We start from the raw sequence: 12,841 nt of genomic DNA, 5'->3' as shown, positions 1-12,841 counted from the left end.
AACAGCAATATGAAAAGACAGACAGACACAGAGCACTCTCGCTGAATGACAAAAGCTGCCATCGGCTTCAAACGCACGTGCTTTATACTTCCTGGTCGCTGACGTCACCGCGCCTGTGACGTCACTCCCGTCTTCTGATTGGTTGTTAGACTATGACTCAGAATGCTGCCCACCAATGGCGTTCCCCAAAGCGTTTATGACGCGGCTCGAGTTCCCGGAAGGGAACATTCTGTTATGATTTGGTGCTTAAGAAACATTTCTTATTATCATTGCTGACAACAAAGTTTTATTTTTGGTGGAAATAAACACAAATAAATGCTGTTTTGCTGCTGTTGACATATTCTAGATGTGCATAACTGTGGCCTAACTGTGTTTTGTAATTTGTGTTAAAATAAGAATTTGTAGATTAAATGAAATTATTTGCTTTTTGCATTATGGATCATCTCAATATGCTCTTCTGTACGGTGTTCAGGCTTTGCTGTGTGCAATGCTGACAAACCAGGAGAACATCACTGTGGATCAAGTGAAGAAGATCCTGAGTGAGGAAGAGGAGGGTGGCTCTGACTCTTCACAGCAGTGCTCCTCTGAGGATGAAGATATCTTTGAGGAGATGGCCCAAGTGAGTCCTCCACGTGCACGTGAGAAGCGTCAGTGGCACGCTCGCATCCCGTCACTGAGCACGCAGCCCGCCAGCAGTGTGGACTGGGCATGGCTGATCAAACGGCTGCACAAACTCTGCATGGACTTGAGCAACAACTACATTCAGATGCACCTGGATCTGGAGAGTAGTCTAGGAGAACAGCCCACCCACCGGGCCGACCCACTCTTTTTCTTGCCCCTTTTTAATTCAGAGACCTCCACACCCTCTCCTGGGGGCCTGTCAGGCCACGGAACGCCCTCGGAGGACAGCTTCCGCCTCCACCTTGACGAAACACCCTCAGAGGAGGTCCACAGCCCTGGTGGGTTGGGTGCAACCCTCCCCCAGCTGAGAGGAGACAGGAGGGATGGGGGACGTAAAAAGGAATGGTGGGAGAGTGCGGGGAACAAGCTGTACACCATCGCCACTGACAAAACCATCACCAAGCTTATGATCGAGTACAAGAAACGCAAGCAGCAGCACAATCACACCACGTTTGCCAAAGATGTGAAGCCGGGAGAGAAGAGGGGCGAGGTGGTGACCCTGCGTGGCCCAGACTCCCCAGGGCCCCAGAGGCCCCAGCAACTAATTGAGCAGGGGCCCATGCGTCATTCCTTCAGTGCGGGGCCCGAACTACTGCGGCAGGAGAAGAGACCTCGATCGGGATCCACAGCCAGTTCCCACAACATCTCACTCAGAGACTCTGAGGCACAGATACAGGTAAGACAGGACAGGAAATGATGTACAATTACCAAAATCACACAAACAAGTACCACTCACATTTTAAAATCATGATTAATGCATTTACCAATGTTGACATTGAAGTCAGCATGAAACTAAAGTTGTGATCTTGAACGAGAAATAATGTAGAGCAGGAATGTTGGGTAAATGTCATCTGCTGCAATTACATGACTGTCAGGTCGCTCTGATGGAGAGGGACTATTGTTGCGCCTTTGCATCAGTGCACATTATTGCAAATGGGAGAAGGCATTTCAAGGACATACTTATTATTTTATTTTTTTAAAAGATGATGTTCAGGAATAAATCAAACACACATCAGTAAATCTGTGATTGTGTGTGATGTTTTGTTGATAACAAACCCACATGGTACCAGTTTTGTTATTGACAAAACCTTTATCAAAATCTTTCATCAAAACCTTTCATCAAAGTTGTCCTAAAACCAAAACAATACCTGTTCTTGTCTTAGGACAGCTTTGGTGAACTTTTTTGATCCACTTCAAATGTTGACTACTGTATTACAAATCTTTTTTGTTCATTTAAACAAAGCAAAAAATTGAATTAAAATATTAGATGAAAACCTTAAAAATGAGAAGTATTAACAGCGCAACTAACTGAAATAAAGTAGATTGAAGTACTAAAATTACTAAAGCTTAAAAATTTGATGTAAACAGAAATGTTTGAAGAAAAATAAAAACTAATAGAAAATTTTAGCCTGGCGAGCCAGACTTACATCAAGATGTTTAGTCTGGAAACTCTCCATAGACGCGGCTTACTCCAAGGGGCGGGATAAACGGTTGTCTCTCAAAATCCCTATGCACGCAATAGGATAGCGCTTCAACCAATCAGAGCAACGAAGAAGGTGACGTAGTCTAAGCTTTTTCCGTATCCAGTCGGCAAAACTCCAAACACATCTTCCTTTTTTAAAAAATGACTTAAGTGCCGTTCTTTGCTCGTTTCTTAAAGAAAAACTTAACTCCAAGTCCTCCAGAGTCGCGGCCAAAGCCGATTCGAAAGACCGCTGTTCGACAGCTGCAGCCGCCATTCTTTGTTTTTCAAGTGGCAGCCGTCGCAACTCTGTCGTCATATGTTAAGCCCGCCCCGCCTACTCTATACGCGTTGTGATTGGCCTGACCCAATTTGGGTTTTTGCAGCTAGAAGGTCTATTGAGAGTGTCTAGACCCACCTGGCTGCAAAATAATTTTTGCTGCCGCTAGGGTGCGTCTAGATTTCTAGGCTAAGAAAATTTAGCTGTAAGCAGCAATTACAGGGCCAAGCACACCAAAGGGAAAATGAGGAGGTAAGTGTGGCATGGAGCATTAGACCAATTGCAACAATGAGTAAAAGGAAGTCTTTTTAAGATGATTTTAGTCAAAATGACAGAAAAATAATGTAGAACTGCTAATAATGTGATTTAATGGCTTATCACTTTTGACCAACAGGTGGCACTGTTATCAAATCAATGTGGTGTGTTTAGTGTGAGGTGACAAAGGCACACACATATGGCGCTTTTCCACTACACAGTACCAGCTCGCCTCGGCTCGACTCGACTCGGCTCTGTTTGGTTTTCCACTGTGTAAAAGTTGTACCTGTACCGGCTTCCAGGTACTTTTTTTCGTACCACCTCCGGCGAGGTTCCAAGCGAGCTGAGGCGATACTAAATGTGACGTGAAAACACAGCAGACTGCTGATTGGTCAGAGAGAATCGTCACTATTCACTGCGTCATCATTGCACGCGCCAGCAATAGTATCCAGAATAACCCCACCATTTTTAAAAAGTTTGGCCAGAGATTGCGTGACATATCCAATCCATTACATATTATGGCAACTCGGAAGAATACGCCGTGGTCAAACGAGGAGGTGCAGACAGCGGGTGTGTGTCGCGTAGAAGATTACGTCACGGCAGTTTCCTGCAGCGTCGCTATGACAAACCAGGTACTATTGTAGAGGTACAGGTACAACTTTTACACAGTGGAAAACCAAGCAGAGCCGAGTCGAGTCGAGCCGAGCCGAGTCGAGTCGAGCCGAGGCGAGCTGGTACTGTGTAGTGGAAAAGCGCCAAAAGTTTGGTGTCCTTACGTCAAAGCTTTGCAGAGATAAAGAGTCATTTTGGCATCAAAAAACAGTTTCATCTATCAACATGAAATCCATAACTTCTTGTCAGCACAATGAAGATGATTCGACTCAATTTTGGTGAGAATCGGATCAACGGGCTAGTACGAGTTCCAAAAAGTAGGTATTCAACATAAATCAAAATAGCGGACTGGAAGTTTGGCCAACTGTGACATAATTGGTGTCTATGTTGTCGGCATGACCCAAAGAATATTTTGAGACCACTTTCGTTAGAATAGGCTAATGCTTATGCAAGTTTTGTAGTGATATGTGTTCATAAAATATAGCATTTTTTTACAAAATTCAAAATGGCCGACACTCGGCTGGGAAAATTGGGTATGACATGATGCAAAGAGACCAGTTTTGTGATTTTTGACCAAATCATTGAGAATTTATAATCAAAAATCGCCATTTTTCGTATCTCCTGACGACTAGGTGGCACTGCGCCGAAACACTGCAAGTAGCCTCAGGTCATGCTTATTATCACACACTCCAAGTTTGGTCTCAATACGACAAACCATTGCGGAGATATAGCCGCACATCCATTTTTGCATGCTTTTCGTAGAATTCCTTTGCGCGTTATTTGAGAACGGTTCGACTAATCAACTTGAATTCCATAACTTTTTGCCAGTATAATCTGAAGATGATATGAGCCAATTTAGGTGAAAATCAGACAAACGAAAAGGTTTTACTAGCAATTAAAAATAGAAAAAAACTAAACTTTACGATTTTTGAAATTCGGACTTCATTTGACATCATGACCCAAGGTTTCAGATAGGAAAAAATAATTTTGAATCTGCCTTACGGTTCAAAAGTTATTAGCATAAACATGAGTAAAACTTTGGACAAGTGGTGGCATAGAGAGTTTGAGTTAGAGACTCCAAACTTGCTATGGTTAATGTTGAGACTGTCCGCTATCAGCTTGCCAAATTACACAACAACCACAAACGGTTCTATGGGCTGCCATAGACTCAAGAGTGGAAGAAACGGAAGAAGAAGAAGAACACCAACGGATACGATAGGTGCATACGCACCTTTGGTGCTTGGCCCCTAATTAGAACACATAACAATTACTATACCTTAAAAAATAAAATAAAAACTGAAAATGTAACACATACTATAATAGCATCTAGATGTTTTTTTTTAAATGGCTGAATTGGACAAAAAAGAAAACATATAAATTACAACAGAAGGCGCAACAAAACCTAAAAAGCCAAAAACATACTGCACTAATGAGTCTGTCTACAATCCCACACACAAACTAACCTCCAACTTTGTAGAACATTATGTTTCTTGAATTTTGAATGTGTGCTATTTCTTGCATTTGTTTGTGTGGAAAATAAAACATTTTTTAAGGGGAGACACTGCAAGCAGAAACACAGTTTTTAGGCTTTTTGGTGTTTCATAAAGTGTTTTTTCAGACTAGTGGAAAGAAAACATCCAAAAGACACTGTTAAGTGTTTATCTTATAGCACTTTTTCTATTTGTGTCAATAGATTTCAATTAAAATCCTTATTTGTAGAGGCCGTTTTCTCAAAATGAGTTTTTTCTCCTACACTGAGCCATAAATCTCCACTTCAGTAGCACTTACACACACCAAACTTTACATTTTTTATTCCTGTCTATATTCTGAAGGTTTTTAGAGAGGGATTTGTTCATATATAATTAGCCTAATTTTATACATTTTATTCCCCCCAAAATGGTAAAAAAAAAAATACATTGTTTTCTGTCTAAGTTTTTTCTGAATTATGAAGTATTATGAAGTGACAATATGAGATACCCAAAATCCCCTCCAAAAAATTAAACAAGAATTTTGAAACTGACTTCATCCAGTGTTTAGATTTGTGTACTAGAAATGTATGCAAATTAGTGCATATTTAAACCTAACATTTTAGAAAACTTGTAATACAAAAATGTTTGCAATTATCAGTGTAATCAATCAACTGGGTAATAAGGTGAAAACTATTAGTTTTTTTTTTTTTTTTACCCTATTCACCTGCAGTGTTTTGCCTTAATATTAAAACAATATTACAGGCTTTCAGCAAATTAACAAATAATTTTTTTCAGGAATTTAAGATTGGTTTATAGAATGATTTCATGTAAACCTGTATTTGTCCATTTTTCTGCCCAGGCCTGGACCAACATGGTCCTTACAATCCTGAATCAGATCCAGGTCTTGTCGGATCCCACGTTCATTGCCCTCCAGCCAGCGGTTTTCCCCTGTATCAGTCAGCTGACCTGTCATGTGACTGACCTCAGAGTGCGGCAAGCAGTGCGTGAGTGGCTTGGACGAGTGGGACGCGTTTATGACATCATCCTGTGATGACCTGGCTCATTTTTGATCTCCAATGGCCTTTTCCAGCTGTTTTCCTTGTGCTTTACTGTTTGCCTTGGCATATGCTCATAATTATGTGATGCTATTACCTGCTTAACTTTGCTAACTTTTTTTATTGTAGTGCACAGTGATCTGTGTAATACAAATCCCTTTTGTGAATGTTCTTCAGTATTCATACTGTTATATTCAGAATCTATATTTTTATTTATTTATTTCTCTGAAAGTTTATCGGCTTTAAATGTACATGTGCCATATATAGAATTATGTTATTTTTTGGGGTGTTTCTCTCTCATCTAACCTTTAAAACTTAAACTTTAAAGTCCCCTGAACATTTCAACCAGTTAAAATCATTGCACAATGAGATGTGGAACTTAATGCACCTTTGTTAATGCATTTATCTAATATATATCTAAAGCACGAACTTATGCTTTGCTAAAGCAGTTTTACATTGCTACAGTGGTATCACCACAACACGTTTCCGCAATATACAGTGCACTCAATGCTTTAAAACATTTGAGATGATTTCAAGCCATTTTCTCAAAACACTGTAAAACAACACATTCTTTTGTAGACTTATAGGCCTGGTTTCACAGATAGGGCTTAGACTAAGCCAGACTTAAGTCATAGTTCAATTAAGACATTTAAGTAATTTTTATAAATGTGAGTTAGAATAAAACATTATTGGTGTGCATCTCGAGACAAAACAAAGGCACTGATATATTTTAGGATCAGTTAGTGCAAGTTTCTTTCAGTTGAAACATCTCAGACTTGCAGTTTAGTCTGGGACTAGGCTTAAGCTTTGTCTGTGAAACCGGGGGATAGAGTTCTGAAAAAAGCTTCACAGACTATTACACCTAGTAAAAATCAGAAGGCCAAATGTGATTTGTCTGTAAGTCTGGAAGCATTAGAGTCACGTTCAACCTTCACAAGAAAGCTAATCCACAAACACTGCACTCGCTTTAAAAATACCCACAAACTTCATTCTGTTTAAACGTCCAATGTCCGTCCATCTTCTCAGCCAGACACTGTGTGCTGTAGATCCCACTACCCACAATCCAATGGGAATCTATGGTTTAAAACATCAGATACTGGTTTTAGTATTTACTAAACAACACTACATCTGACTAAACTTGAAGAAACTTTCGTAAAGTTGAGTAGCGCAAAATAAAATATACACTAGTATACTTTTCATAGCTGCGCCATATGTTGTCTTAAAATAATAAAAGCGAGAGGTTACTGAACTCATTGAAGCTATTAACTCAAACAGTTCAAATTTAGGTGAAGACTAATTGAAATTTTATAGTCTGTATTTATTCAAATTGGATATGTTTGCACTTTTGGAGGCATACAGTTTTATCGCAAGTTTTATTCCAAATACATTATATTTCTTGATCTAGAGCTCCAGTTGCTTGAATAACAGTTTTTTTCTCAGTCATGCATGTATTATGTATATGTTGATTGTGTGAATGTGTGTGTTTGTGTGAAAAAGGAAATGTATTTTATTTATTTTGTGATGCCTACAATTTTGTGTTATTGCGAGAAATTTGCTCAACACATATGACAAGCAACAAAGAAACTGTTCGTATCTAACTCATATACACTTTTCAAAAAAAGGCTACTTTGCTGTACATCATGTGCAATGGGAGTTATATAAAATTGGGAACCATATACAGATATTCTTTACTTATATCCAGTGCACACAGCCTGTGTTACATAATCATAGTCAGAATGTATAATTCTTAGCTCCATTTTCTCATATTCTGTTGTGGTTATGGCAACTGCTTTGCATAAACAACAGGAGGAGATTAAAAAGGATGTTAAAAGGGACCAAAGACAAGTTTTTTTTTTTACTATCAAAGTGTTCTACTATTATGTACTTTATTTTTAGCAAATCAACCTTTTTTTAGCATATGAAAGATATTTTTTTTCTGGTAACTACAATATGAGGTGTAGTCTAAATTTGTCTACTTTATGTTGAGTGCTGGTTTTGTAAGTAGTGGACAGCACAAAGTTTTGTTTGACATCAGATTGTGAAAATGTTTAGACAATATTTTGTCTAGGCAAAACTTTATAAACACTAAGGGATACTTTTAGAAGTTTTTTTAACGATTGACTTGATTTGTGAATCTAAACTTGCAGCACTTGGTCTAAATCCACAGGAAAACATTATGGATTATGCTGTGTGGACTTAAGCTAAAGCTACAAATGCAAGCTAAAACAGATTTCCATGTAATGCTCAAAACATGTCTTAATTCTTCATTTTAGATCTGCTAACATATGTTCGATTCATAATGCCACTCCATTTTACAGTACACCAATATTAATTATCCCATTATGTACCGTGCATATATTCTTGCAAAAATAATACTTGTATGATTTGTTCTGGAGGGAGTGCTCAGTATGTACCAGTACTTACTTTACTACATGCTGTTTATTATCAAACTTGACTATCAGTCAATTGCAGTACGTGTGCATTACGCTGAATGTGTTCTGAAGTGTTTGTTAAATCATTTATGTTGTAAGTGTTGTAGAATAAATAAGCAGAGTTACCAGCTGTGTGTCTGTGTCTGTGTGTGTGTGTGTGTGTGTGTGTGTGTGTGTGTGTGTGTGTGTGTGTGTGTGTGTGTGTACCTGGTATTCATCACGTTGTGGGGACCAAATGTCCCCACAAGGATAGGAATACCAGTAGATTTTGACCTTGTGGGGACATTTCTCAGGTCCCCATGAGGAAACAGGCTTATAAATCATGCACAATGAGTTTTTTTGATGAAGTAAAAGTGTGCACAATCTCCTGTGAGGGCTAGGTTTAGGTGTAGGGAGATAGAAAGTACGGTTTGTACAGTATAAAAACCATTACGCCTATGGAATGTCCCCATAAAACATGTAAACCCAACATGTGTGTGTGTGTGTGTGTGTGTGTGTGTGTGTGTGTGTGTGTGTGTGTGTGTGTGTGTGTGTGTGTGTGTGTGTGTGTGTGTGTGTGTGTGTTTTAGTTGTTCCATTGAGTGACTGGGACACTTACATAATAATAATAACAATCATATATGCACATACACTGCAAATTGATTTGCTTTTCTTTTGATTGGATTCTTCATCTCATCACTATTTTTTAAGATAATACTTGCTTTTGATTGAAGATACAGATTGTTCAGTAACCAAGCATATGTTGATATACAAGTGCTGGTCATATAATTAGAATATCTTCAAAAAGTCGATTTATTTCACTAATTCCATTCAAGAAGTGAAACTTGTATAATGTATACATTCATTCCACGCAGACTGATATATTTCAAGTGTTTATTTCTTTTAATTTTGATGATTATAACTGACAACTAATGAAAACCTCAATTCAGTATATCAGAAAATTAGAATATTGTGAAAAGGTTCAGTATTGAAGACACCTGGTGCCACACTCTAATCAGCTAATTAACTCAATACTCCTGCAAGGCCTTTAAATGGTCTCTCAGTCTAGTTCTGTAGGCTACACAATCATGGGGAAGACTGCTGATCTGACAGTTGTCCAAAAGACAACCACTGACACCTTGCACAAGGAGAGCAAGACACAAAAGATCATTGCAAAAGAGGCTGGCAATTCACAGAGCTCTGTGTCCAAGCACATTAATAGAGAGGCGAAGGGAAGGAAAAGATCTGGTAGAAAAAAATGTACAAGCAATAGGGATAACCGCACCCTGGAGAGAATTGTGAAACAAAACCCATTAAAAAATGTGGGGGAGATTCGCAAAGAGTGGACTGCAGCTGGAGTCAGTGCTTCAAGAACCACTACGCACAGACGTATGCAAGACATGAGTTTCAGCTGTCTCATTCCTTGTTTCAAGCCACTCTTGAACAACAGACAGCGTCAGAAGTGTCTCGCCTGGGCTAAAGACAAAAAGGACTGGACTGCTGCTGAGTGGTCCAAAGTTATGTTCTCTGATGAAAGTAAATTTTGCATTTCCTTTGGAAATCAGGCTCCCAGAGTGTGGAGGAAGAGAGGGGTGGCACAGAATCCACGTTTCTTGAGGTCCAGTGTAAAGTTTCCACAGTCAGTGATGGTTTGGGGTGCCATGTCATCTGCTGGCGTTGGTCCACTGTGTTTTCTGAGGTCCAAGGTCAATGCAGCTGTATACCATGACGTTTTAGAGCACTTCATGCTTCCTGCTGCTGACCAACTTTATGGAGATGCAGATTTCATTTTCCAACAGGACTTGGCACCCGCACACAGTGCCAAAGCTACCAGTATCTGGTTTAAGGACCATGGTATCCCTGTTCTTAATTGGCCAGAAAACTCGCCTGACCTTAACCCCATAGAAAATCTATGGGGTATTGTGAAGAGGTAGATGAGATATGCCAGACCCAACAATGCAGAAGAGCTGAAGGCCACTATCAGAGCAACCTGGGCTCTCATAACACCTGAGCAGTGCCACAGACTGATCGACTCCATGCCACACCACATTGCTGCAGTAATTCAGGCAAAAGGAGTATTGAGTATTGAGTGCTGTACATGCTCATACTTTTCATGTTCATACTTTTCAGTTGGCCAAGATTTCAAGTTGTCAGTTATAATCATCAAAATTAAAAGAAATAAACACTTGAAATATATCAGTCTGTGTGGAATGAATGTATACATTATACTGTACAAGTTTCACTTCTTGAATGGAATTAGTGAAATAAATCAACTTTTTGAAGATATTCTAATTATATGACACATTAAGACATGCATTAATTTAATTGTATTAGATAATAAAATATCCAACCAATTTTTTTTCTTCACCAAAACGATATTTTTCTTAAGTTTGAACAATGTATATTGTTCTACAGGTTATATTATGTTAAATAATGCAAAAACTAAATAACATTTGAATCATTTTTAATTTTGAACAACGTTCATTCAAGCATATAGTGCAAAGCAGAGGTCTTCAACCCTGTTCCTGTGGACCCACTATCCTGAAAAGTTTATCTACAACCCTAATCAAACACACCTAAAGCAAACAATCAATCTTCTTAAGACTGCGTGAAAATTGCAGGCAGGTGTCCTGATGCAGGTTGAAAATAAATTTTCCAGGAGCAGGGTTGAAGACCTCTGGTGTAAAGAATAAATTCACTAACTTGTAGATCTAACGTTAGCAGAAAAATGTCCTCATACATACTCTGTACCTGCTTCTAAGACTTTTTGACCATTTTTGGACCATCCCTCCCCACAGATCTGGTTCTGTTTGTCAATATTTCTGGGTTGTCTTGATAGCACTGATTTTTTAGGTTATGCCTCAGCATGTCTATTGCACATGCTGTTTGCTATTCCTTTCAACCTTTCTTTAGTCAGTATTACTTTGTGATTTGGGTCCATGTCTTGTTGCATCACCCAGCCTCTCTTTAAACTAGTGGTTTCGTTTGTGTTGTCCTTATGTGAGCACCATGTGTGCTCAAGAGTTTTTTCAACAAAGTTCACATATGTAGAGCTTTCTGGACGTTATTTACGGTTATACTTGGGATTTCAGGATTGCCCATTAATTTCTTAAAGTGATTTAAGCAGAACGTCTGCTGATGGAGAAAGTAACAGTCCAGAATTCCAGGTCTCTTACTTTGAATTGATTAATTATTTTTGTCACATCGTCCAGCTGTAATGCATTTTAAGCTATAATGGAACTGAGGCATGTCTCACACCAACCAATTTTTCTTGAGAGAAACAGATTTGTGTGCCTTTACTTAAAGGACAGGGCATCTGTGTGTCCCACACTTCCAATCTCATCGTCTTAATTTACTCCAAATAGCTTTTAATTAAGTTGTAACACAGATGTTCACTTACTTTTTCCTGCCCTGTGAATGACTGCTCAGCATCTTCAGTAAAATTATACCAGGGTTTCCGCACCGTGGTTAACTTCAAATTCAAGGACCTTTTTCCAGGTCCAATACCCTCTAATTCAAGGACTTAATGTGGTGACATATTTCAAGTGAGAGCAAGGTTACATAATGTTACCTTGTATGATACATTTACAGTTTTCAAACACAACTATGCAAAAAAGTTTTTTTTTTTTTTTTTTTGCATTTATTTTTGGCCATATGACAGAGATCTGATATTCTAGGGTGACCGTAAGTCCTCTTTTCCCTGGACATGTCTTCTTTTTGGACTAAATGTCTAAACTAAAAATGCGTCCTGCCAGGATTCCTAAATTGCCCAAAATGTCGGGGATTCGGCTTTTGCTTTCTACAGTTGCCATTCATTGTGTGCATTTTTGTATTAAAGCCTTGCGTGGGACTGTTTTTTTAATCCCGCACACACAAACATTCTAATATTTAATATAATATTTGCGTATCACAGAGTTGCTGTCAATATGCGGAATATTTAAATTGCGTTGGATGCAGCTCGTGTTGGATGTAGGGTTGCCAAATCCACATTTTTTACACGGAATTGGGCTGATTTTAAACTGTTGAAATATTCCATAAATTCCATTTGACGGAAATGCTTGTATTGAAACATTTTAATACACTACCTGTGATAAAACTGTGATAGATATTAGTTTTGTGAAGGATGGCTACTGTGGTAGAAAACTTTTTAGCTGTGTTTATGATCAATCTGCATAACAGTGACTGTAAAATATGTAGTTTTGGTATGGAAATGACATATTTTAATACCAAAACTAGAACCCCTTCTCCTTTTTTTGAAAACTAAAATATAGTCACCCTAGATATTCTATTTGTCATGCGCGTAACTAACATAAATCAAGCAAGCTAGTATGCATAGGTCACAAAGTGTTAGCAAAATAACACATTAGTGGACCGGAGGGAATAATATGGATTTTTTTTCCAGAAAACTTATTGCACAAAATAAATTCAAGCACTTTCAAGGACCTGTATCTATGTATGTTCATTTTCAAAAAAAAATTCAGGGCCTTTTCACATTTTTTTTAAACATTTCAAAGACCCGTGGGAACCCTGTTATCAACAGACAGCTGTTTGTCAGTCAGACTGTGTTTGTCTATAATTGTGACAAATTAAAATCATAAACTTGCCACTCTATATAA

At 38.5% G+C, this 12,841-nt stretch overlaps 1 protein-coding gene across 1 annotated transcript in view; it reads left to right on the top strand.

The window, feature by feature from the left end:
• The window catches only part of arfgef3 (ARFGEF family member 3), a 91,600-nt gene extending 83,222 nt beyond the window's left edge, over positions 1 to 8,378 (top strand). The window contains exons 34-35 of the mRNA XM_073834268.1: positions 473 to 1,357; positions 5,619 to 8,378. Coding sequence (XP_073690369.1) covers positions 473 to 1,357; positions 5,619 to 5,810 — 1,077 coding nt within the window. The 3' untranslated portion in view covers positions 5,811 to 8,378. The remainder of the gene's footprint in view (positions 1 to 472; positions 1,358 to 5,618) is intronic.
• The last annotated feature ends 4,463 nt before the right edge of the window (positions 8,379 to 12,841 follow it).

This window comes from Garra rufa, chromosome 2 (assembly GCF_049309525.1).
Source record: "Garra rufa chromosome 2, GarRuf1.0, whole genome shotgun sequence".
Classification (NCBI taxonomy): Eukaryota; Metazoa; Chordata; class Actinopteri; order Cypriniformes; family Cyprinidae; genus Garra; species Garra rufa.
The sequence above is the reverse complement of the archived record's forward strand: the minus strand, read 5'-3'. Positions and strand labels throughout refer to the sequence as shown.